Source organism: Melanerpes formicivorus, unplaced genomic scaffold, assembly GCF_026170545.1.
Source record: "Melanerpes formicivorus ecotype bairdi unplaced genomic scaffold, bMelFor1.0.p_v2 SCAF_63, whole genome shotgun sequence".
Taxonomy (NCBI): Eukaryota; Metazoa; Chordata; class Aves; order Piciformes; family Picidae; genus Melanerpes; species Melanerpes formicivorus.
The window spans coordinates 356,409-380,064 of NW_027142415.1; the positions used below are offsets into that span (position 1 = coordinate 356,409).

Sequence of the window (23,656 nt, forward strand, 5' to 3'; positions counted from 1 at the left end):
CCATGTAGGAAGTTCAGAGTCAGAGATTAGAGGATGCAGCTTGTATGTAAGTCATATAAGGGGTGGATCTTGTAACTCCTGACTGAGACTGTGCTGAAAGAGACAAGAGGTTATCAAAGGGGAATTAATTCCTGGAGCTGTATCAGAGACTCAACAGTGTGTACCTGGAAAGGAGAGGAACTCCAGCTTTAGTTTGTGAGTAGTTCCAATGGGCAGAGTTGAGAAATAGACAGGAGTTGGACCTGCCTTTGTAAGCAATGTAAAAGGCATTACTGTCTACAAAGATGAATAAGTTGTAGAGCAAATGCATGTCAGGAGTGGAGCTGTTGAAGCTGCAAATATTTTTGTGACTTGCTGACAAAGCCTTGAGCTGTGTCTCCATATTTACCTTCCCAGGGGAAGCTCATGGGCAAGCTGCTGCATGGGATTGAATTGTGGACAAGTTATACCATGCTAGTGAGTCAGTGAATATAGGAGGAACCACTATGGCTATGGCTTGTGGTGTTTCTCAGTATTTCAAGCAGCAAACTCTCTTTGAGAACTGTAACAGACAGCACCATGAAGCATTTCGGTCAATGGACAACACCAGAGAAGGTAACATCAAGGCTGCTTTAATAACAAACTGTTGAGTTTTGGTGTTCACCAAGGAAACAGGAACACAAATGTATCAAAGCATAACCACCCCGCAGCTGGTCAGTCTTACTTCCAGTCTGGACATTGAAGGTTCTGCCAAAAGAAGCCTCGTGAAATGTACAAGTCAAACAATTTGCAGGAAGTTTTTAGCAACACTCATCTGTCCTCACTTGGTTGTCCACAACTCTGTTGCTATCAAAGACAATGCATGAAAAAGGCAAACCTGAAGAAGTCAGTTTACTGAGGAAGTGAATTAAAACGCCTTGTAAAATTACAAACAAGAAGCTGGTGCAATTTAATAGATTCCACAGTTTGTGTCAGTGTTGTAATTATTTCTGTAACAGCTGTAGATGGATGTATTTTCTTCTCATAGAAATAGAATAGAATAGAATAGAATAGAATAGAATAGAATAGAATAGAATAGACCAGACCAGGTTGGAAGAGACCTTCAAGATCATCGTGTCCAACCTATCATCCAACATCACCAGATCAACTAAACCATGCACCCAAGCACCCTGTCAAGTCTCCTCCTAAACACCTCCACTGATGGCGACTCCACCATGACTTCAGATGCATCCATCCATTACAAAGGGTTACAAAACTCAGACCCCACCTACAAGTCATTTATATCCCAGATGAAATTGATGGGCAGGGCCTTAATTTTCTCCATAAGAACTTGATCGAACCTTTCATTCTGTGCCACTGTCATGTTGTTTTTCCAGTCTCCAATAGTGCCTGAGGAAAGAGGCAGCAAAGGGAGGTGAGAAGCAGAATGTGAGAAGCCTGCTGCAAACAGTGAGTGCTAGTCTTGAGAAGCAACTCCTGGCTAACTCAGCATCTCCTGGCCACTGGCCTGCCAGGTGAGGCTCTGTGTGCTCTTTTGAGGCCATGCTTCCAAATCTAGGTGCTGAGAATAAAACACAGCATAGGTTTATAATCCTGACACTTCCTGTAGTTACACAGCTCCTTGGTTCTGGTGTTTTACTGGTTCCTTTCAGGTTTAGGAGGAAATTAGTTAAAAGCAACACCTCTTATTTTTCTCCCAGACCTCCTTGGATGTTTCATCCTGAGCATTAGGACACTTGAGCAATGCCCAGGAGCTCAGTAATGCCTTGTATGGACTTGGAGAGCAGGTGGTCAACGTCTCTGCTCACACAATTAAGGTGCCTCTTGCTTGAAAAGTAGGAAGCAGTAAACAAAAGGATTCTCTTGCCCCTGACTTGTGCGATTCTTGAGTCCTTTCCTGTGCCTGGCAGGTCTGTTAACAGCTCACCTTTAGGCAAATGTGATAAAATCACTGATACCACAGCAATAAAACCGCCCTTGCAAATTTAATTTGCCACTAACTTGAACTCTGCCTCTGAAGATGGAGCATTGCAGCTGAGATGAGAAAGCCTGGCTTTGTCTCACACCAAGAAGCATGGCACTAAGTAGCTGATGCAGAGGACTGCTTCCACTTTACCTTTGCGGAGAAAAGTGCCCTTGTCTCTGGTTACAAACTCGTCTGGCAGGTTCTCATAGTTTGCCCTGGGATCTTTTTTCATGTTATCAAATGTGGCCTGTCTCACAACACTGTCCACTTCCTCTTCGCTCAGCTTCTTGCCTAGGAACTTGCAGATCTTCAGCACAGCACTTCTGAGATCCTGCAAAAATGTTATTTGAGGAGTCTTGCATGCAGTAGAGGAATGCAGGGTAATAAAGGTCCTGTATTTGGGTGCAAAACTGACCACTTGAACTTGAGCATACTCTTGCCTGCATCAGTTGAATGCTGGAGAGCAGTGGCACTACCTCACTGCAGCAGTGTGCTCTTGGAGAAGGGGCATTCAGTGTTCTCCCCAGGCTGCAAACTCAGCCTGCACCTCATGTTACATGCCCTGGCAAAGTCACCCCTGGAGTTGTGCCTATCACCTGTGAAGGCCCTTGATCCATTGGGGTTTTTTCAGCCTTATTGTCCTAGCAAGGAACTCAGTTTGAGCAATCCCAGGCTCTGAAGGCTGAGGAAGCAGTGCTGCAACTGAGGTGCTCCAGGGCTTGGCCCCACAGAGAACTGAGAAGTCACACACAAGGGTGGGCAGCCACCAAGCAGGAAACTTCTGGTCAGCATTGTGAGAGCTCCTCAAGTACTTGAAAGCCTACTTCTTGAGCACTTCTTTCCTGCAGTGCCACTGTCATTACAAGCACTACACACCTGTTGAAGATACTGGCAAAAGACTTGTTCTGTGCTATTCCAGAGAGGAGAGGGTTTGGGAATGACAGTGAAGAGAATTTCTCTCCTATTGGAATGTGTTTTACCTAATAATTGTCTAGTAATTGATAAGACCTTGGACCAATAAGAGAAAGAACTTCATCCTCTCAGGAGTCTCAGTTTGAATCTACTCCATAACAGATTAAGCCCTTTCCAATATAAAAGGTAATTACAAAGAGCTGTCTGAAAATGCACTCAGGATAGAAAGAGCATATCTTTAATACAGTGATACTAATTGACCTCACCTTTTTCATCTCTTCATAGGTCAGGAAGAGTATATTGAAATCCTCTGCATGATTGTACCAGCCTGAAACGTGATCTATCCAAGCACTGCCAAGAACTTAGCATGGGAAGTGATTAAAAGGAAACAGAGAGAAAGATAAATCCTGTTAGTAGCCAGAAGTAAAGCAATGAAATTATCACTCAGTTTGGTCTTTGAGGTTTTTTGAAGGATTTTTGGGGGGGGGGGGGGGGGTGCATGCTCACAGTCTCGGTGACAATTCCCTGAGCTAATGTGACAAATCCCCTTTTGCTTCTAGGAGTCTGAACTCACACTGGTAGAAGCAAAACACTGCTTCTCTAGCTTTGCTGTACAGTGCCCATGCTTGCAGGGTCAGTGCAGAAAGGGTCAAAATGGTTATGCTCTGAATTAGCATCCAGTTCAGATAAAAGAAGCAGCTTGCATGTTGTTGGGGAGCAGCAAAGCCATGACTATGCTACTTGCTTTGCACCAGCTTTCATCAGAAAGCTCAGGCAGCCTCTGCAGCTCTGAGTTCAGGTGACAGCATAGTTGAGGACTCTGGTAGTTGCTATTTTTTGAGAGAACTAATCTCAAATGAATCCAGTGCCATGCAATAGGATATGGGCTCCTTAGTGAAAGAGATCTCTTACCTTTGCCAGCTAAAAACCTCTCCATAAAAAGGTTAAAATCTGGTATTTCCTCTAGCGTGTTCATGTACTTGGAGAAGTGGTAGTATGAAACCATAACATCCTTAGGGTTCCTGGTAACATAAATAACCTGCAAAACAGCAAGGAGAGGAATCTCAGAGACATTGAAGGGCTCCATTGTGCTGCATTTTTCTCTCCATGTCCCATTAAAAATGCACAGAAGCAGTCTGAAGATGACACAGACATTAGGTAAATTCTGGGCAGGGCAGTGCTGTCAATCTGTTTGTAGGTAGTGGCATTTCTGCAACTGCAGTCTTTCAGTGAAGGATCTTGCTCTTGAACTGCCTTTCTGACTGGATAAGATGATGGCTTTTGGTTCATTCATAGTGCAAAATTATCTCATTACCTTTAGCAAAACCAAACCCATTATGTTCAAGGTATATAAATTAAGAATTCCTAAGTGTGTTCCAGAAAAACCCAAAGACATCTGGCCTGAAATCACAGAAAAAGTTACTGTGTGGTGTGACAGAAAATACAACCAACCTAAGTGACATACTCAGGCAGAAGTGGAAAAGACCCCTCCCACAAGCAGTGGTTTTCTTAAGGTGGTGGTTTTCTTAAGGAGGTGGTCGAGGCCCCGTCCCTGGGGGTGTTTAAGAGCAGGCTGGATGAGGCTCTGTCCAGCCTGATCTAGTGTGCGGTGTCCCTGCCCATGGCAGGGGGGTTGGAACTAGATGATCCTTGTGGTCCCTTCCAACCCTGAATGAAACTATGAAACTATGAAACAACAAATTCCATGGCCTCTGGCATGTGTGCTGTGTGTGATTTGTGGGCAAGGTTCTCATTCTTTGCTGGGCATCCCCTGAATTTCAAATCTTCTGCACATGAACTTTCCCTTCCAAACTTTGCTGGTACTGTGAAGAAAATGGTGAGCACATTGCTGTTTCCCTTTACCCCTCTGTCTGTAGAAGACGATACAAGCAGCACTAGGATGTTGCCTCTGTAGCCACAGCTCTCCATTCAGTCTTGGGAAGTTCTGTATCAGGAACAAGGTTGGTAAGGGCAGAAGCCATTGGGACCACCATAAGAAAGACTAACAGAAGTGGGAGATGCTTTGCCAGGGAGCTCAGTAACAGGTTGCTCTAAGGAGGCTATGGCAACCATCTCTGTGCTGTTGGAAGTACACATCCCATACACATCTTCAGGCGTCCCATATGTCTGTGTTCTGTCAGTGACCCTTAGTGCAGCAGGCTGGTTACACCTGTCTCCAAGGAAGTGTTTTCTGTGGGAGCTAGGCCCTGAGCTATGGCACAATTCATGATGGAGAGTCCTACTCAGAAACTCCAAGCAATGGGCAGCAAGAAGCAGTTCTCATATTCCACCTTCACCAACTACAGTCTTATCCTACTTAGTGTGGGGGACTTGTCTTCAGACTTACAGCTTTTTTGGGACCTGTCATTTGCACAAGGGGAAAATCTGTGAAAGCCTTTGACCCTGGCAGATCCCCCTGAGATGCACCACTCCTCTCCCTAAATATGTTGAGGATGAAAGCTTTGACAAAAGGAGACAGAGGAAATGGGCTTTAGGAGGTCCCTTTCTCCCCAAACATACAAAGCAGTCGATACCTGTAGTGAGACATGGGGAGCTGGAGAAGGGTAGAATTTGAACCAATTCACTGAGACAAATTAGCATGATTTTGTTTTAAGGAAATTGTGAAAATATTGTCACTTACAGATGCTCTTTTGTTTCTCAGGTCTCTTGGAACTAAGTAGTAAGGCAGGTGGGTGGTAAGAACACGAGGCAAAGGAAGCTCTGCATAATTCTGATTGATTAGATTGTATTCCAGCCATGGGATTCTGATCATGTTGTCTATGTTTTCTGTTCCATTACGGTGGCCTTCATACATTATTAAACTCAAGATGTTCTGAGTCCACACAGTTCCTGAGAAGAAAACCTTTTTATTGACACCTTGCTTGAGTTTTGTTACTCTATTTTTTATTTTTAACAAAAAGCTCCTAGTTCCAAAGGTGTGCTCATCTCACTGCCATAGGGGAGGGGAGGGGAGGGGAGGGGAGGGGAGGGAAGGGAAGGGAAGGGAAGGGAAGGGAAGGGAAGGGAAGGGAAGGGAAGGGAAGGGAAGGGAAGGGAAGGGAAGGGAAGGGAAGGGAAGGGAAGGGAAGGGAAGGGAAGGGAAGGGAAGGGAAGGGAAGGGAAGGGAAGGGAAGGGAAGGGAATTAAACAGGTTGGAAAAGACCTTTGAGATCATCGAGTCCAACCTATCATCCAACACTATCTAATCAACAACACCATGGCACCAAGCACCCCATCCAGTCTCTTCCTAAACACTTCCACTGATGGTGACTCCACCACCTCCCTGGGCAGCACATTCCAATGGCTAACAACTCTCTCTGTGAAGAACTTTCTCCTCACCGCAAGCCTAAACTTCCCCTGGCACAGCTTGAGATTGTGTCCTCTTGTTCTGGTGCTGCTTGCCTGGGAGAAGAGACCAACCCCCACCTGGCTACAACCTCCCCTCAGGTAGTTGTAGACAGTTACCCTTTAAATGCTTTCTCATCCTTCCTCTCTGCCTCAGTTGGACAGCTCAGTCCAGTGCTGCTAGACAAAGAATTAGCACCACCTGGATTCCCTGTCCTCTCCTCAGCCTACCTTCACCACAACCACACCTGGTGCTCCCTTCTACTCCTTCTGGGTTTCGTTGAGAATGTCTTTCTGCCTCAAGTATTTCACTGAATACCTGAGGGAATAGTGAGCCTTAGTAAGATGATCATTGACCCTAGGAATGGGACATGTGGTAATAAATCAATAGTTCTATTATCCAAAGGCTGCCTCTTGAAGGCTGCTGAAGAAAAGCAAAGGTTCTCAAGAGCACAAACACATAACAGAGGTGCAGACTGGTAACAGAGACAGCAAGGATTTTATCACAAATCACTGCTTAGTGCATGATCAAGTCATTAATTACTAATAACTAAAGCAATGCAGTAGAGCATTAAGTGAACCTGGGCATGTCAAGGCTTCAGATTTCATGTGAGTTGCCAGTGAAGACAGATGGTTGCTCATTTGCATTTGCTTCAGAAGTAGGCATGGAGCATTCATCACACCAGTGTCCTGTATTGCTCCTTCATCACTACTCAGTACTTCTTTATCCTTGGAAGGAGGTGTATATCACTGATTCATATTTACTCTGATCTCCTGCTTGGTTATAATCAGGATGTAACAACCCCTAAACCACCCTCCATGCAAGCCCACAAATCATTCCAGGTATCCTGCAATCATCTCCAGCACTCGCACACCCAGCCCTGCTGAAACTATGTCTGTGCTTTGTGAGGCCCAGAGGTCACTTGATTTGCATGTAGCTTGCACCTACAAGACCAAGTCCAAGAATGAGGTAGGTTGGTTTGGTTGGACAAGAGCTAGAACCTTGCATCTGGCTATTCAGGAGATGGCTGCACAGGGTAGTACCTAATGCTGCACTGCTTCTACTTTGAGGCAAGATTAAAACAGGGCTAAAGGGAATGCTAAAACCCCTCAATACTTCTGCAGTTGGATGGCTGAATAAAGACGAATTTCTACCCCCCATCTTTAGAAACAAGTCCATTCTTACCTGATTTGGGGTAAGTAGCTAGAAATATATCACTGTCATTGATTTCAAAATCCTCCAAAGTAGATACATACTCAAGTGTAGTATTTGCACCAAAATAAAACCCTTTGTATTTGAAGAGATAGTCTTTGGATGGCTCCATTTTCAGTCTGTTGTCCTTAGAGGTGAACAGCCTGTAATAAGAAAATAGAATACTGTATCTTTCTCTTTGGTTCTCATCTCAGAGAGACAAACAAACCCACACAGAGACAAACAAATGAGTAATTCAAAGAGAGAGTCAGGTGCTGCCAAATGTTACCAAAATGCATTTCAGCAGAATTCTGAAAGCAAAGCACTGAAAGGCAGCTTTCAGATTTGCACAAGAACCTGACTCAGGGTAAGCTTCTAATGAAAAAAAACCAAACAAAGCAAAACAAACCAACAAAGAAAGGACAGCAACACCCTTTGCTCACACACAAGAATGTGTGCATGTAAAAACTCATCCAGCTGAATGCAACCAGTGCAAAAATCAATTGTCAAGATTCCTCTAGGATCGGAGTGACTATAGAGTTTTCCTTGGGATGGCAGCAGCTCTTGATCAAAGCTGACTTAACCACCAAGCTCTCACCCTGCATTTGGTGGCTGAAACTGTGTTGAGATTGTCTTAACACAGTTTCTTCTCCCTTCTACTTATTCTCTGTCTCCTTACTAATGCTTCTCCCATAATAAGCATAATTTCTGCGAACTGGGATGAGTAAACAGGAATGTTTGTTACTTTCTGAAACACACCTACTGGTTTCATGAGAGAAAGACATTGGTCATCGTTGTTGTGGTCACTAGGGAAGAGCAAATGTTTGGGAGGGCTACAGGAAGAGTAAGAAAACTGGAAGAGTAAGAAAGAGACTGAAAAGAGAGAGCCTGGCTTGTGTTGCTGTGCCTGAGCCAAATGGAGCATCTGGGTTTGACAGTTGTGGTCTGTGTCTCTTCTGCTGAACAATACATCCATGGATATCAAAGAGCTTAACATGGTGATGTTTCCCTCCCTGCTATGCTAATTAATACCATTAAAAAATGCAGAAATCTCAGCAGAAATTGCAGAGTCAAGTTCACTTCCAGACTTGGATTTCACCAGCCTTGTCTTCTGTGGGTTAAAATTAATCTGGAGGGAGAGAATTTCCTATCTGGAATTTTGCTTAGGTTTCTGTCCTCTGTATTCCCCTTGCACTGTGACCATTCCGTGCCCTCTTGGACTGTTGCATTTGCCATTACTTCACTGTTGTGCTGCCACAATAACTTCACTCTCAGGATATCACCTTTCCTTCCCTGTCAGGATATCACCTTTCCTTCCCTGTCAGGAAATCACCAGTGCCTGTGTTTATCTAATGACCCCTGCCCCTGAACTCCCTACACAAGGCACTTGCTCCCCACCAAGCCCTGCGCAGCCCTTCTGCACCCCAGTGCCTTTGTCAGGGTCATTGCTCTTGGACCCATGCAGCCCAGGACATACCCTTGGAAAGCACCTGGGGCTACTCAGGCTGGCTGGCAGGGCAGGGAATGGGGCACAATGAGTGAAAAATGGTACTGATACAGGAGAAAGAGCAAGGAATTTGTGGGAAACAGGAAGGTGACACATGCAATGCACAGAATAAAAAACCCTTTTTGATCTTGTTCTGTCAAAGCCATGAATTTTTATATCACCTTGGGACAAAGGTTATGGCACTGCTTGTTCCTTACAGGTGTGTGAATGTACTGTGAAAAAAAAAATGCCATGGAGTGCGTGCCTTGCCCTGTTTCCTGGAAAGCCAACATTCAGGTGTGCCCACACCAGCCAGCTATGCATCTCAGGAGCATGCCTCAAAAATCTGTCTCCAAATGCAGACGCAGAGGTGTCTGGCAGGTTAATGTCTGTAACCCGCAGTGACCTCACACTTTTACTCTGCTTGCTTAATCTGCTAATCCAATTTCTTTGTAGAGTGATAGAGAAAAGCCCATGTGAGACCCCACATTCCACACCAGCCCTGAGATAGCCCTGCTTTGAACAGCTGTCCTCCTCTCAGGCATGGACCAGCTCTAGCCCCTAGTTGCCTGCAACTCGTTCGGGCAGTATGTGGCAAAATGGTCTACAGAGGAGGTCTGTGTACACATATGATTATCTCACTGAGAGGGTAATAGAACATCATTGAACTCCCAGATCTACTGTTCTGATAAGTTCAGGCATACTCACCCTCTCTGCTCTCCACTCAGTGCTGCAGGGCTGTGTCCTACCTCTCGCCCAGCTCTGTGAATGAGCGCAGCTGAGCCCTGACGTTTCCTTTTCAACTGAGATATGAAGCCGTGGACATTGCGCTGGTTGGCTGGCTTTCAATATTTGCTTATCTTCAACGCAGAGATTAGAGGCCTGATACAACTCACAAAAAAAGTGAAAGCCATCCAGAAAGATTTTTGACATTACTAAGAGATTTTTGACATTACTAAGAGGTTTTTGACATTACTAGAATACTCATTTTGATTTCTGTGCCTCCTTTTTCTCTCAACAGCATTACTGAGGGAGATTGGAGAGGAGAAGTGAAGAAAATGTTTTGCCCTTTACTGGATTTTGATTGTTTTTTTGCTTTTTTTCCCCCCTTTTCTTAGCTTCCACTGAAATTTTGCCCAAATTTGGTTTATCTTCAAGTAGTAGTCCCACTGAGTCCTGACTGGCGCTGCCCAGGGAGGTGGTGGAGTCACCATCACTGGAGGTGTCTAGGAAGAGACTGGATGGGTTGCTTGGTGCCATGGTTTAGTTGATTAGGTAGTGTTGGGTGATAGGTTGGACTTGATGATCTCAAAGGTCTCTTCCAACCTGGTCTGGTCTATCCTATCCTATCCTATCCTATCCTATCCTATCCTATCCTATCCTATCCTATCCTATCCTACCCTACCCTACCCTATCCTATCCTATCCTATCCTATCCTATCCTATCCTATCCTATCCTATCCTATCCTATCCTATCCTATCCTGTCCTGTTCTGTTCTGTTCTACTCCACTCCATGAAAGTCATTGATCTATCTCATCCATCCTAGCCTCAGACATGAGCCTGATTTGAGCTATTTGGGTTAATTGTGTGTGTGTGTGTTTATGCTATGTCTTTCTGTGAGGTACTTTACAACTGCAATAAAATAATGCCTGAGACATCTCTCCCTGAAACCTGCAGTCCAACAGCAGCACAAAGAACATTTTGTTTTCTACTTCTGTGCTGTGATTTGCATACGATTGCTTTTTAACGTGGATCAGTTCCCCAGGTAGGCCCCAAACTTGCATAACTGATCAGTCAGGTTGGTCAGCATGTCAGTGATCTAGAAAGGGGAGTAGAGCTGAGGGCTTTTTTTTCCACCACAGAAGCAGCCCTTATGGTGAAAGATTAAGCCTGTTCTGCTTTGCTTTCTGCTCTGATTTGGCATATCTGCAGTATTTTGTAACTGCAGTTTAATAGCAGTGTTTAGTAACAGTGAGAGACAACAGCTGTTGATCCCAAAACTAGATGGAGATGTGCTCCACCAGATGTTTCAGCCCCTGGTACATTGCTCTGAAGAATCCAAAGAGTAACAGCTAGGGTCCCACATTAGGTTTTGTGAGCTAGCTGGAGAGCCAGCATTGCATGAGCTAGGGCAAAGAAGTGATATTTTTAAGTGACTAGAAAGAGTGTGTAAAGTCCTTTGGCCTTTGGCCAGGTAGTGAGTGGGGATAGGATGTGAATCCTAAGGATATTGTAAAACATCAGCATCCTAAAGTTAGGATTCTCCCCTGCTTGTCAGTGACACTGAGTGACACTCTAGCTGCAGTTCAGTGAACACAGATTTCACATGTGTTGTCTTTGCCAGTTTAAACAGTCCATTGTAATATTAATAATTAACCTTGGGATTCAAATGCCTAACATATATTGTAGGTGCAATTGCACAAAGTTCAGAGGGAGTCTGGGAAAGGAAATGTATTGTTTACTGTGTGGTTTGAATAGACCAAGTGTTATTAGGATCTAAGATTTGTCTCAGTTTCCTCTGGTACCTTGCACCAGTACATTTCTGTATATACTGGGCATAGTTCACTCAGAAGAGTGTGCTTAATTATGCATGAAGAACCTGATAGCAATGTGCCCATGGAAGCAACCAACAACTGGAAAACAGCTTTTTAAAAACTACAGTAAAGGTGGTTCCTTTCTGCAATTTAAAACATTCAGACCTACTAGGGTAAGAGGAAAGTGAAAGGAATGTTAAAAAGTACAAGCATTAAGTGTTGCAAAATGCCTGGCTTTAGAAATGTGACAAAACCAGTGACAGGACGGTAAGGTCACCTCTGAATTAGGCCTAAAACTCTCTGACAAAGTCTAGCCACGATCTGGTGTTTCCTTTCCTGAAGCTAAATGGTAAAGCAAGTGGATAGGATAGGATAGGATAGGATAGGATAGGATAGGATAGGATAGGATAGGATAGGATAGGATAGGATAGGATAGGATAGGATAGGATAGAATAGGAATAGAATAGAATAGAATAGAATAGAATAGACCAGGTTGGAAGAGACCTTCGAGATCATTGTGTCCAACCCCACATCCAACATCATCTAATCAACGAAACCATGGCAGCAAGCACTCCATCAAGTCTCCTCCTAAACACCTCCAGTGATGGTGACTCCACCACTTCCCTGGGCAGCACATTCCAATGGCAAATCACTCTTTCTGGGAAGAATTTCTTCCTAACGTCCAGCCTGAACATCCCCTGGTGCGGCTTGAGACTGTGTCCTCTGTGTCCTCAGTGTCCTCAGGTAGTTGTAGAGAGCAATAAGATCTCCCCTGAGCCTCTTCTTCTCCAGGCTAAGCAACCCCAGCTCCCTCAGCCTCTCCTCACAGGGCTGTGCTCCAAACCCCTCACCAACTTTGTTGCCCTTCTCTGGACACCTTCCAGCAACTCAACATCTTTCCTAAACTGAGAGGCCCAGAACTGGACACAGGACTCAAGGTGTGGCCTAACCAGTGCAGTGCACAGAATAGCAATAGAATAGCAAACAGATAAGGTGATGGTGCATGCAATTCAAAATAAACCTCTTCCACAGACTCTCAGCCTTTATTTCCATGGCTTTCCTTCTACAGAAAATACTAACCACAAAGCATTCTGAGCCAGCACAGTCTCTTGAAAGGAAAAAAAAACTATTGCACCTCTCTGTTTAGAGGCGATAAGTATGACATGAACACATCTCTTAACAGCTACCTTTGCTTTCAGATTATCTAAGTCAAAGTACATGTTTAAAGGTAAAAAAGGTAATAAAGTCTTGGGATTCATCTATTCAGGTGAAAAACATTGTGTTTTGGTACACTGTGGTAGCACAAGAAACCAGCTGTGACCTCAGCGGTCATCTGACGAGCATTGTATCGCCAGCCTCCATGACAGGGCAAGAGTGCTGAAGAACTGAGCTTTATTCCTGATCCCTCTGATTTTTTTTCTCTTCCCATGTGATTTTATGTGATTACTAGAAGTTGTGTATGGTTGATGAAAGCCATGTGACAGTCTGTCTGGGTCTCTGTGACTCCATAGAGTCAATAGGAAGGGTAAAACCTTTTACTTATGCATTATGTCATTTATGTCATACATTAGACACCATAATAGTAACAAGGCCCAAAAGACTGATCATCAGTCTTTGTCAAAATTCAGTCAAGGACTTAGCAAATGAGGCACCTGCTCAGCTGTCTGTCACAGAGCAGGTGAGCTCTAAAACATGAAGGCAGAAGTGCTGCATGGACTCATGCTATATCCTGCCTGTCACATATGACATGTCACCAGGCTGCTGTAGCTACAAGTGCTAAGCATTCCTGAAGGTCATTATGTGGTTGTTAGGGATTAAAATTTTTCACTTGAGAATATTAGAACTGAGTGATTTATTAGAAGCTGTCTACAACTGTCTACAACTACCTGAAGGAAGGTTGTAGCCAGGTGGGGGATGGTCTCTTCTCCCAGGCAACCAGCACCGGAACAAGAGGACACAGTCTCAAGCTGCACCAGGGGAGGTTTAGGCTGGATGTTAGAAATTCTTCACAGAAAGAGTGATTGGCCATTGGAATGGGCTGCCCAGGGAGGTGGTGGAGTCACCATCACTGGAGGTGTTTAAGAGGAGACTGGATGAGGCACTTGGTGCCATGGTTTAGTTGGTGAGGTAGTGTTGGGTGATAGGTTGGACTTGATGATCTCAAAGGTCTTTTCCAACCTGGTTAATTCTATTCTATTCTAAGCACATTGAATTGAAACTTGTTTTGCTTTGTGTAATATGAGTGACTTTGCTTAACATGTGTTAAGGAATACCAGTCATTTAGCTCAAATTAGTATTAAATAGGATCACTCTCTGTGATTTAAGATACTATTTGTTTAGCATAACTTCCTTAGCAGGAGTAGCTTAGATTTATTGAAGCCATAGGCCACAAGCAGTGGAATTATGCTGGGTTTATAGTTAGTGACATGAAGGGAAACCCTGACACCAGTGCCTGAGGGCACTGAAGTATAGGCTACCCTGTAATTGACAGGATCCACTGGTGTCTTGTAAAGACCTTGAAGAAAGTGCACCCCACTGTGGACACTGCTGTCTTAGACCTCACAGCCAAGGAGAACATTGACCCAAGCCATACAGTCAGGGAAGCCAGCTAACTGAAAAGCAGTTCAGTAATAAACTAATACCTGGTGGAACAGACTGTATCCTGAAATCACTGAACTCTCTCTCTACTTTGGAAACAGTTACAGGAGAAGCTGCTGAGGTGTAATCATTTATTGAACAAATCTGGTTAAGAAATAGAGCATGGGGCAGAGAGGCAGCATACATAAATTTACAAAGGTAAACCACAACCAGGGGCTCCAATAAAGTAATTCCATAGCACCTCTAGCCTCTGTTCACTGACAGTTAACCACAGTGCAGAGTTAGCTATGGGATGCCAAATTGTTGCTGGGTAATTTAAGCAACTAAGAAAACAAGCTTTCTAGGAAGACAAGGAGTGTAATACTTCAGTTACAGATTCATCAGGAGGGCAGAGTGAAGATCAAAACTCCAGGTGGTGTGCTTCTCCAGAGCCCCAGGCATTTATGGAGGTACAGTTTAAATCCAGAAATTGCTCAGTTAGGGTCACAGTTTAATGTCTTGCATCCAGCAAACTCCAGAAAGAGGTAATACAGGCATCATTCAAGGAATCCTCTCTGATGTTAAGACATGAGAAGCATGGCAGAGAGCCTGAAAAATGGTGGGGAGAAGGAAAAAGAGAAGAGTTTAATGAAAGAAAATATCACTTCAAGGAGCATTTTCTAGATTAGCAGTTTAGTAAGCTTAAGGAGTAAAAGGAGTTTAATTTCCTTTTAGTTAAATGGAAGCTTTCAAGATAATTCTAAACAACTGATATTTTAAAGTATCTTTGAAAAGAGATTAAAAAAACCCCAAACAACTTCCCACCCCATCCCACACTTCTTTCACTGTGTCCTGAATTTTAAAGGTTCTCAGAATTAACTTGTTAGTGTAGGAATGAGAAAGCCAAAGAAATAAAGGCAACATCTAAGGTCTTAAAAAGCTACAATGTCTGAGGTGAAACATGTCAATGGGATTGATAAAAATGCCCACAGCTCAAACAGGGTTTTCACAGAGCTGTGTTTTGAATATTCAAAGCTCTAAGTAATTTCATAGGCAAGAATACACCAGTTCTGTGCACTAGTGTTGAAGCTAAGGAGATATTAGATGGCTTGGTCTCAGCATGTGTGTGCCTTGTTCTTCAGCTGTCAAAGGATCATAAAATCAACAAGGTTGGAAAAGACCTCAAAGATCATCAAGTCCAATCATCACCACAGACCTCATGACTACTAGACCATGGCACCAAGTGCCACATCCAATCCCCTCTTGAACACCTCCAGGGATGGTGACTCCACCACCTCCCTGGGCAGCACATTCCAATGGCTAACAACTCTCTCTGTGAAAAACTTTCCAAATAGCTTTATAAAGTTGCAAGAACAATCCCTGAAGATTATTTTGGACTATGAATGCTTTCTAAGTACCTTATATGCCCACAGGAAGTGATTTAGGAGAAAATATTTTAAGAAAAATGAAACCAGAAAAACCAAACCCCAACAAACCAAAAAACCCCAAGCTCCTCTAGACATGCAAACAAGTGCAAACTTCATTGAAGATTTAGAAGCTGTCTGTTACATCAAACTGGCATGCATCTGCATGCAGTATTTCTTTGGTCTTGATATCCTGTGCTTGCTCAATGCACAGAGAATGACCAGAAAGGAGCAGAAAAGAATGAGAAAAGTGAAGAGATGAACAAAACCCATCATGCAGCCATATATATATGTATACAGATGAGGAATAAAGAAGAGATGCGGATTCTCTTCTGCTGGTTTTAGTTTGATTGCTTGCTCCTTCAGAAAACATGAGCCAGCAGTGTGCCTAGGTGGCCAAGAAGGCCAATGGCGTCCTGGCCTGCATCAAGAACAATGTGGCCAGCAGGAGCAGGGAAGTCATTGTGCCCTGTGCTCTGCATTGGTTAGGCCACACCTTGAGTACTGTGTCCAGTTCTGGGCCCCTCAGTTTAAGAAGGACATCGAAACACTTGAGCGTGTCCAGAGAAGGGCAACAAGGCTGGGGAGAGCCTTGAGCACAGCCCTGTGAGGAGAGGCCGAGGGAGCTGGGGTTGCTTAGCCTGGAGAAGAGGAGGCTCAGGGGAGACCTTATTGCTCTCTACAACTACCTGAAGGGTGGTTGTAGCCAGGAGGGAGTTGGTCTCTTCTCTCAAGCAACCAGCACCAGAACAAGAGGACACAGTCTTAAGCTGCACCAGGGGAAGTTTAGGCTCAAGGTGAGGAGAAAGTTCTTCCCAGAGAGAGTTGTTAGCCATTGGAATGTGCTGCCCAGGGAGGTGGTGGAGTCACCATCCCTGGAGTGTTCAAGAGGGGATTGGACGTGGCACTTGGTGCCATGGTTTAGTCATGAGGTCTGTGGTGACAGCTTGGACTTGATGATCTTTGAGGTCTCTTCCAACCTTGGTGATCCTGTGATTCTGTAAAAAAACCTGTCTCCTGAAATACTTACAGCCTTCTCTTCCAATGAGAGCACACCATCTACAGCCACGATCTGGTATTGCTTTTCTTTTAAGCTACCCACAAACTTCCGTAGTAGTTTGAGACTGGTAGCATCATTGTTTTGTTTTAGCAGTTTCTGCATTTCTTGGGAAGAATATCCTGGGTCAAACAGCAGCAAACATAAGGTTTTATTCTTCTTCTCTTCTATTCCAATCACAGTTCGACTGTGACCTAATTTCAAAAACAGGATTTCAGCATTTTAAAACCAACATCAGTTGCATTCCTTGCAGCCCACTAATATTTCTTTTCAGATTAAGGAAGATATTATTTGAAATTTGACAGGGCAGTCTTAAGAGCAGGTGTCAAGAAGTTGAGATCCCAGTGACTCCTAGCTCTTCCATTCAATGAAAACCATGTGCCATACCTCCAATTAAATGAAGGAATGTAGAATGCAGCTCTGAACTGCAGCAGATAGAGAACAGAAAGAAACTAGTATACTGCAATACTGACCTTGATGCTGCAGGTAGATAGGTGGCTTGGATGTACACACAACTTTTGCACCACCTTCACTGTCTGCAGAATAGTAGCGCAAAACCCACTCCAGTAGCCGAGGGTGCGTGCCCCCGGGGCCAGTGGGTTTGTGGAAGTCAACGATTTGACACCTACAGAACATTTAGAGTGAAAACAGTAATATTTCAAGCAGGCTGTTTGTGAAAACAACTCTTTTCACCTTTCAGCCCTTTCCTCCTGAAATCAACAATGTTTTGTAAACACAGCGATTCCAGGCACCAGCTGGGGACACCACCCCCACCTTTTCCCCCTTTCTTTTAAACAAAGAGTTGGGCAGACAAAACTACAAAGTAATACAAGATACACTGACTCAAACTGGCAGATTCACTCTCAAACAAAGAAACACTCCACTCTGATCAGTCTACTAAGCAGCTCTGAAGCTTGCCAAAGTTCAAATGTTTGGATATTTTGTGATCACATACACTGGAGAATCCAATTAACAGCCTTCAGAATTATGCAAGAGAATAGCTGAAACTCAGATTCTAGCTGAGAAGAAACTTCTAGAGAAATGAAGTTTTAAAATGTTTGATTTTATGCATACATGGCAAAATTCTTCACCAAGACTCAATGATCTAAGCAGTTATTCAATGTGTACAGTTGCATAAGTAGTTACACAGCTTTATTCTGTGCTCAATCAGACCTCTTTTTAGGTCGGTTAAACTTAAAGCCACAGAGGTGGCCTTGTCATCATGGCATTTGCAATTCTGGCCTTTAAAGGTAGAGCAGTTAACAAGAACAAAGAGCAATATTTACTTTATCCTGAGGCTGCTTAAGAGTGAATAAATTTCACACGCTCCTATCCACGCTTTGGAGCCACGTAATCTGCTGTTGAAGTGAGATGCCCCCTGAGAATCAAAGCCTTCTTTCCAGGCATCTTCAATCATGGACTGAATCTTTGGTATACTAGGAATTTGTGTGGCACCTGGAACGGAAAAGCTTTTGAATTGTGGTTCCAGTTCCTGAAACCGCCTTTTAGTTAGTATCAGTCAGCTTCTTTTGCTAGAAAGCAGTTGGTGATACAAAGATGCACCAAAAAAAACCCTAAAGGTAAAATTCCAACTACACCGTGCCTTGCCAGCATTCATCCCTCTGACTTCCTCAGGCAGCAAGAGTTGGGGCTGTTCAACCTGGAGAATGCTCCAGGAAGATCTTATAGGGGCCTTCCAGTACCTGAAAGGGGCCTACAAGAAAGCCAGGGAGGGACTTTATACAAGGGCTTGTTGATTAAGGGGAATGGATTGAAACTTGAGGAGGGTACATTTAGACTGCAGATTAGAAACAAATTCTTTACAGTAAGGGTGGTGAGACACTGGAACTGGTTGCCCAGGGAGGCTGTGGATGCCCCTCTCCCTGGAGGTGTTCAAGATCATGCTGGATCAGGCTTTGAACAACCTGGTCTAGTGGAAGGTGTCACTCTGTCCATGGTGGGAAGGTTGTAACCAGATGATCTTTAAGATCCAACCTAAACCATTTTGATTCTTTCCACAGTAAGTTGCAGTGGTGTAAGAAGCATTTAATAGGGCTGCCCAGGGAGGTGGTGGAGTCACCATCCCTGGAGGTGTTCAAAAAGGGATTGGACATGGCACTTGAAGCCATGGTCTAGTAGTCATGAGGTGTTGGGTGACAGGCTGGACTTGATGGTCTTTGAGGTCTTTTCCAACCTTATTGATTCTATGATCAGTGACCTAGTCAGCCATGCTGTGTAAATGAGAAGGTAAAACATCAGTCAGTTGGTTGTCTTCTGAAGTAGATGAAACAAGCAGGCAGTGTGTTGTTTTATACCTCTCAAGCAGTCACTATAGAGGCTGTTTTGCAAGAGTGAGGAAAGGAGCATTTGGAAGTTCCTGTAACCACACCCCCAGCCTCTGTCGCCCAAAGACGAGTGGAAATGATCTACTCCTGCTGACAGCCAGACGCGCCTCACGTCTTTGTTTTCATTCTGATAGTACTTGCACAGTGCTTCAATGATTCCTAAGAGGAGACCAAATATAAAGTTTATAGATAAAGTGAACTACAAAAATTTGCCAGAAACCCATTTTTCTCCCCAGCCTGGAACAGACATAGATTAAGATAATTTATTTTGGAACTTTTAAGCGATCTTACGTTACATCCAGAATCCAAATCACAAACCCAGTGGATGCTGCACCCATTTCATTTTGATGGAATGTATGTAATCCCTAAACTAATTTTGTTTACTGCTGGTACAGAAGGAGTATTTTAAATTAAATATCAAGGAGTATTTTAAATTAAACATCTTGGAGTGCATTATAAGCTGTGAGATGCACAGGAACTACTACAAAGAAACAGGAAAAGTAATGTCACCAAATACAGCATTTCTGTGCCACTGCACAGAATAGTTAGAATAGAATAGAATAGAATAAACCAGGTTGGAAGAGACCTTCAAGATCATCACGTCCAACCTGTCATCCAACACCACCTAATCAACTAACCCATGCAACCAAGCACCCTGTCAAGTCTCCTCCTGAACACCTCCAGTGATGGCGACTCCACCACCTCCCCGGGCAGCCCATTCCAACGGGCACTCTCTCTCTCTATGTAAAACCTCCTCCTGACCTCCAGCCTGAACATCCCCTGGTGCAGCCTGAGACTGTGTCCTCTTGTTCTGGTGCTGGCTGCCTGGGAGAAGAGCCCAACCTCTGCCTGTTTACAACCCCCCTTCAGGTAGTTGTAGAGAGCAATGAGGTCACCCCTGAGTCTCCTCCTCTCCAGGCTAAGCAGCCCCAGCTCCCTCAGTCTCTCCTCATAGGGTTGTGTTCCAAGCCCCTCACCAACTTTGTTGCCCTTCTCTGGACACCCTCCAGCAACTCAACCTCCTTCCTAAACTGAGGGGCCCAGAACTGGACACAGGACTCGAGGTGTGGCCTAACCAGTGCACTGTACAGGGGCAGAATGACCTCCCTGCTCCTGCTGGCCACACTGTTCCTGATGCAGGCCAGGATGCCATTGGCCCTCCTGGCCGCCTGGGCACACTGCAGACTCATGTTCAGCCTACCATCAACCAGCACCACCAGGTCCCTCTCTGCCTGGCTGCTCTCCAGCCACTCTGACCCCAGCCTGTAGCACTGCATGGGGTTGTTGTGGCCAATGTGCAGAACCTGGCACTTGGATGTGTTCAATCTCCTGCCCTTGGACTCTGCCCATCTGTCCAGCCTGTCGAGGTCCCTCTGCAGAGCCTCTCTACCCTCCAGCAGATCAACTCCTGTCCCCAGCTTGGTGTCATCAGCAAATTTACTGATGATCGACTCAATGCCCTCATCCAGATCATCAATAAAGATGTTAAAGAGCACAGGGCCCAGCACTGATCCCTGGGGGACTCCACTACTGACTGGCCGCCAGCTGGATGTGACACCACTCACCACCACGCTCTGGGCTCAGCCTCCAGCCAGTTCCTAACCCAGCTCATAGTACTGCTGTCCAAGCCATGGGCTGACAGCTTGGCCAGTTGTATGCTTTGAGCCAGGTTTGGTCACTCCATACAACAGAACAGTGGTATGCTTTAAGACAGGTTTGGTCACTACAACCTAGGTCTAAGAAGTATAGTCTTAGCTGCATGTAATTTCAGCATTTTTTACCTGAGGTCTTTGTTTTTCCATCATCTATGCCAAAAGCCAAACATTCCAGCATGTCAGCTTTTATCTTGTGATACTCAAAAGGCTTCATCCTTCCTCTATTAACTTCCTTTTCCATATTCTTTAGGAATTGCTGCTTGTAGCCTCCAGAATTATCCAAGCCATATTGTCTCTGTTAGGGATGGAATGTGCATGAATTAAAGAACATTGCTTTTTTAGCTCACATTCAGTGATTTTGAGAAGCTACATGGACAATTAGTAACTTTGAAAAATGCTGAAATATGAGATATAAAAAGTCCAAATGTATGAGATTTTAGAGCTGATGGCTCAGTAGGAGTGTGGAATGCCAGTCCTGGAAGAGCAGGCACATCCCTCTTGGGCAGCCAGCTGTTGGCACTACCTCACAGGAGATAGTGAGAGTTGGAAATGAGCTATCAGGCCTGTCAGTAGGGCAGCAGGATGTAGCAAAGAAGTGGTCACTGGAGCAGGAGAAGGTGAAGAAGATAGCCAAGGTGCTCAGGGCATCAGGCACTCTTCCAGAGAATATACACAAGGCACAACACCAGGGTGGAGCACAGCATGAGGTGGCAGGCCTGGGGGGCTATGATACCCCTAACCTGAGCCAGCACCACTCAAAGCAGTAAAGCCAAGAAGCTCAAGGCAGCACCCATGCCAGAACAGGGGGTTCTGAGAACCCACTCCTGCACCACTGGCCTGTCTGACTTAGTATGGTCATTCCAAGTCACTCCAGTTCCAAGACACTCTGCTTCTAATGGCTCAACTGTTCAACATTTTACCAGTTACAAATATTACAGCACCTGCAGCTTTTTAAATTCTTCCTGTTCTTGCTTCTCCTCTTCTGACCTCTGCCACTTATCTTCTTCACTCTGGAGCTGCTGAGCCAGTTCTAGATCTTCCGTGTTCCCACCTACCCAGAAAGAACATTTCAAAGAGAGAGGGCTTAATGAGGAGGTCAACAACACTTGGAGAGACCATTTAATTTGGTAAGATTCTTTTCTGAACAGACATACAGAAACACAACCAGGCATTAATTTTAGGAAAGGTACCCCACATTATTTTGAGCTATTAGCAACAAACACTAGAAAGGACTGACTGCATTCAGGCTACCAGCACTCTTGGCTTGGACAGTTATGCAGTCAGAGGAGCAATTACTTGGCAAATAATGCATGCACCCTCACTATTAAGAAGCAAATTTTATTTACTATGTGTCACCTAATTGGTAGCTGGAAGTCCCATTTCCTTAAATACCACAAACTTCTTAGCTTCTAGGATCACTGCCAGCAGTCTCATGACAAAGTGGCAAAACTAGATTTAGGATCAGAGAACTGCATAGGGAATCTCTAGGATTTTTATCAGCTATGCTAACAAACTTTGTTTTGATTCCTTTATTGCTATGACATAATGAATCAGCACAGGCACTTAAAGAATTGAGAAAAATACTGAAGTTTTCATCTCCTCACACTGGAATGTGCCACTCAATAAACCTCTACAGACATAGAAAAAAGTATGGTTGTCCATTAAACGTTGTTTGCTCTCCAGGTTTTTGTGCTGGCTAAGACACAGTGCATTTACTTAACAAGAATACTTTTTAGCATGTGTAGTTCAACCATGCACTTGTGCAAATGGTAGGACTTCCTATTGACTATGTTCACTTCATTATGTATGTGTCAAGTTCTCTTTTTAAATAAGGAAGTACTTAGTTTAGATTTTAGCAAGCCTAGATCCTTCCATGTACCTTCTGAAACGTTATGTTCCTCTAAATGTAAATCCACATGTTCTTGAAGAATCTGAATGTTTGTACAGGTAAGGCTGCACATTGGACATTCATACAGCTGGTCTCCATTGCCCGTGTCTGAAAGAGAAATGCCATTTCTTGATGACTGCAAGTCCTGAGTTTTGTGAGGAGTGCTCCTCTAACTCATATAGACTCTCAGACATACAGTAACAAACTTTGTGTTGGCACTGAAACTCCCCAGGAAAAGGCAGCAAATTCTGAACGGCTAACACTCTCTGAACCATTAAAAAGACTGTATCTAAATATCTGACAATTTTAAGTGATATTTTCCTTCTTAGATTCTCTGCTCTGCCTTTGCTTCCAATGTGGGTGGTCCTGTATTTAGTTCCTGGATCCAGTTTCCATCTGCCATTGAATCCAGCCTGAGATTTCCCCAGTGCCTGACACAGCATCAGTGGCCGTAGTGTTTCTAGTTCTGCTCCGGAGCAGATTCTTTCAAGTGCCTTCCCCATTGTCCTCATTCGCTGTCCCTTCCTGACTTCTCTCCAACGCCCTCATCCGCTGCCCCTCGGTCGCGTCCACGGGCAGTCCCGGAGCTCTCCAGGCGCACCCGCCGGGGCGGTGGCGGCAGAGACGCTCCAGTGGCACCGCCAACACTGTGCGATCCCTGTCGGGCGCTCAGTTCCCGGCACACCGGCAAAGGGCCGCTGGGCTGCCACCTGCCCCCCGCCCGGGGCCAGCCCCAAACCCTGCGGAGCTCAGGCTCTCCGCCCCAGCCGCTTACCTGCGACCGGTACATCCAGCAGGTGCCCGTGCCGCGCCCTGACGTGCGCCTCAAGCTCCCGCCCCGATGACTCCCCACAGAAGGGGCACTCGGGCAGCCCCTCGTCGAGCTCTGACCAGGGACCGTCCGGCGGCGCCGGGTGGGCCATCTCGATGTGCCGGCGGAGCTCGTCACAACCCGGGGGGGCGGCGCTGCAAAGCGGGCAGTAGTGATAACGGCCCAGGGGTGCGCGCCGTCCGTTCCGCCGCGCGGCCGGCTCCGAGGACAGCGCCTGCCCGCAGGCATCACAGAGCAGCATCACGCTGCCGATCGCTGCCGATCGCTGCCGCCAGCCTCCCCCGGGCAGTGAAACTGTCACACGCCCGCCCCGCGGCAGCAGCCACGCGCGACGTGACGTGACAGCCCGCCCCGCGCTCCACCCGCTGCCTGCTGGGACTCGCCGCTTCCTCGCGCGGGCCTGCGCGCGCAGGGAACGGAAAGGCCCCGCCCTCCCGGCCGGGGCGGCGCGCGGCGGGGCGGCG

General features: G+C 45.3%; 2 protein-coding genes across 3 annotated transcripts; both read right to left on the reverse strand.

Moving 5' to 3' along the window:
- Positions 1–595: 595 nt before the first annotated feature.
- On the reverse strand, positions 596–9,645 carry LOC137453209 (amine sulfotransferase-like). The gene is made up of 7 exons (XM_068162275.1): positions 9,589–9,645; positions 7,389–7,558; positions 5,499–5,707; positions 3,770–3,896; positions 3,124–3,218; positions 2,096–2,276; positions 596–1,368 (listed from the first exon to the last, which is right to left on the reverse strand). The coding sequence occupies exons 2-7, from the start codon at positions 7,525–7,527 to the stop codon at positions 1,247–1,249; spliced, it is 873 nt and encodes a 290-aa protein (XP_068018376.1). The 5' UTR covers positions 7,528–7,558; positions 9,589–9,645; the 3' UTR covers positions 596–1,246.
- Positions 9,646–14,129: 4,484 nt separating this feature from the next.
- Positions 14,130–23,465, reverse strand: ZUP1 (zinc finger containing ubiquitin peptidase 1). Of its 2 annotated transcripts, XM_068162276.1 has the most exons (9): positions 23,136–23,465; positions 22,352–22,468; positions 21,414–21,523; positions 20,599–20,767; positions 18,788–18,976; positions 17,759–17,927; positions 16,946–17,097; positions 16,446–16,666; positions 14,130–14,600 (listed from the first exon to the last, which is right to left on the reverse strand). In XM_068162276.1, the coding sequence occupies exons 1-9, from the start codon at positions 23,431–23,433 to the stop codon at positions 14,553–14,555; spliced, it is 1,473 nt and encodes a 490-aa protein (XP_068018377.1). In that variant the 5' UTR covers positions 23,434–23,465; the 3' UTR covers positions 14,130–14,552. The 2 variants fall into 2 exon arrangements, with proteins under 2 accessions (XP_068018377.1, XP_068018378.1); XM_068162277.1 differs by lacking the exon at positions 18,788–18,976.
- Positions 23,466–23,656: the final 191 nt, after the last annotated feature.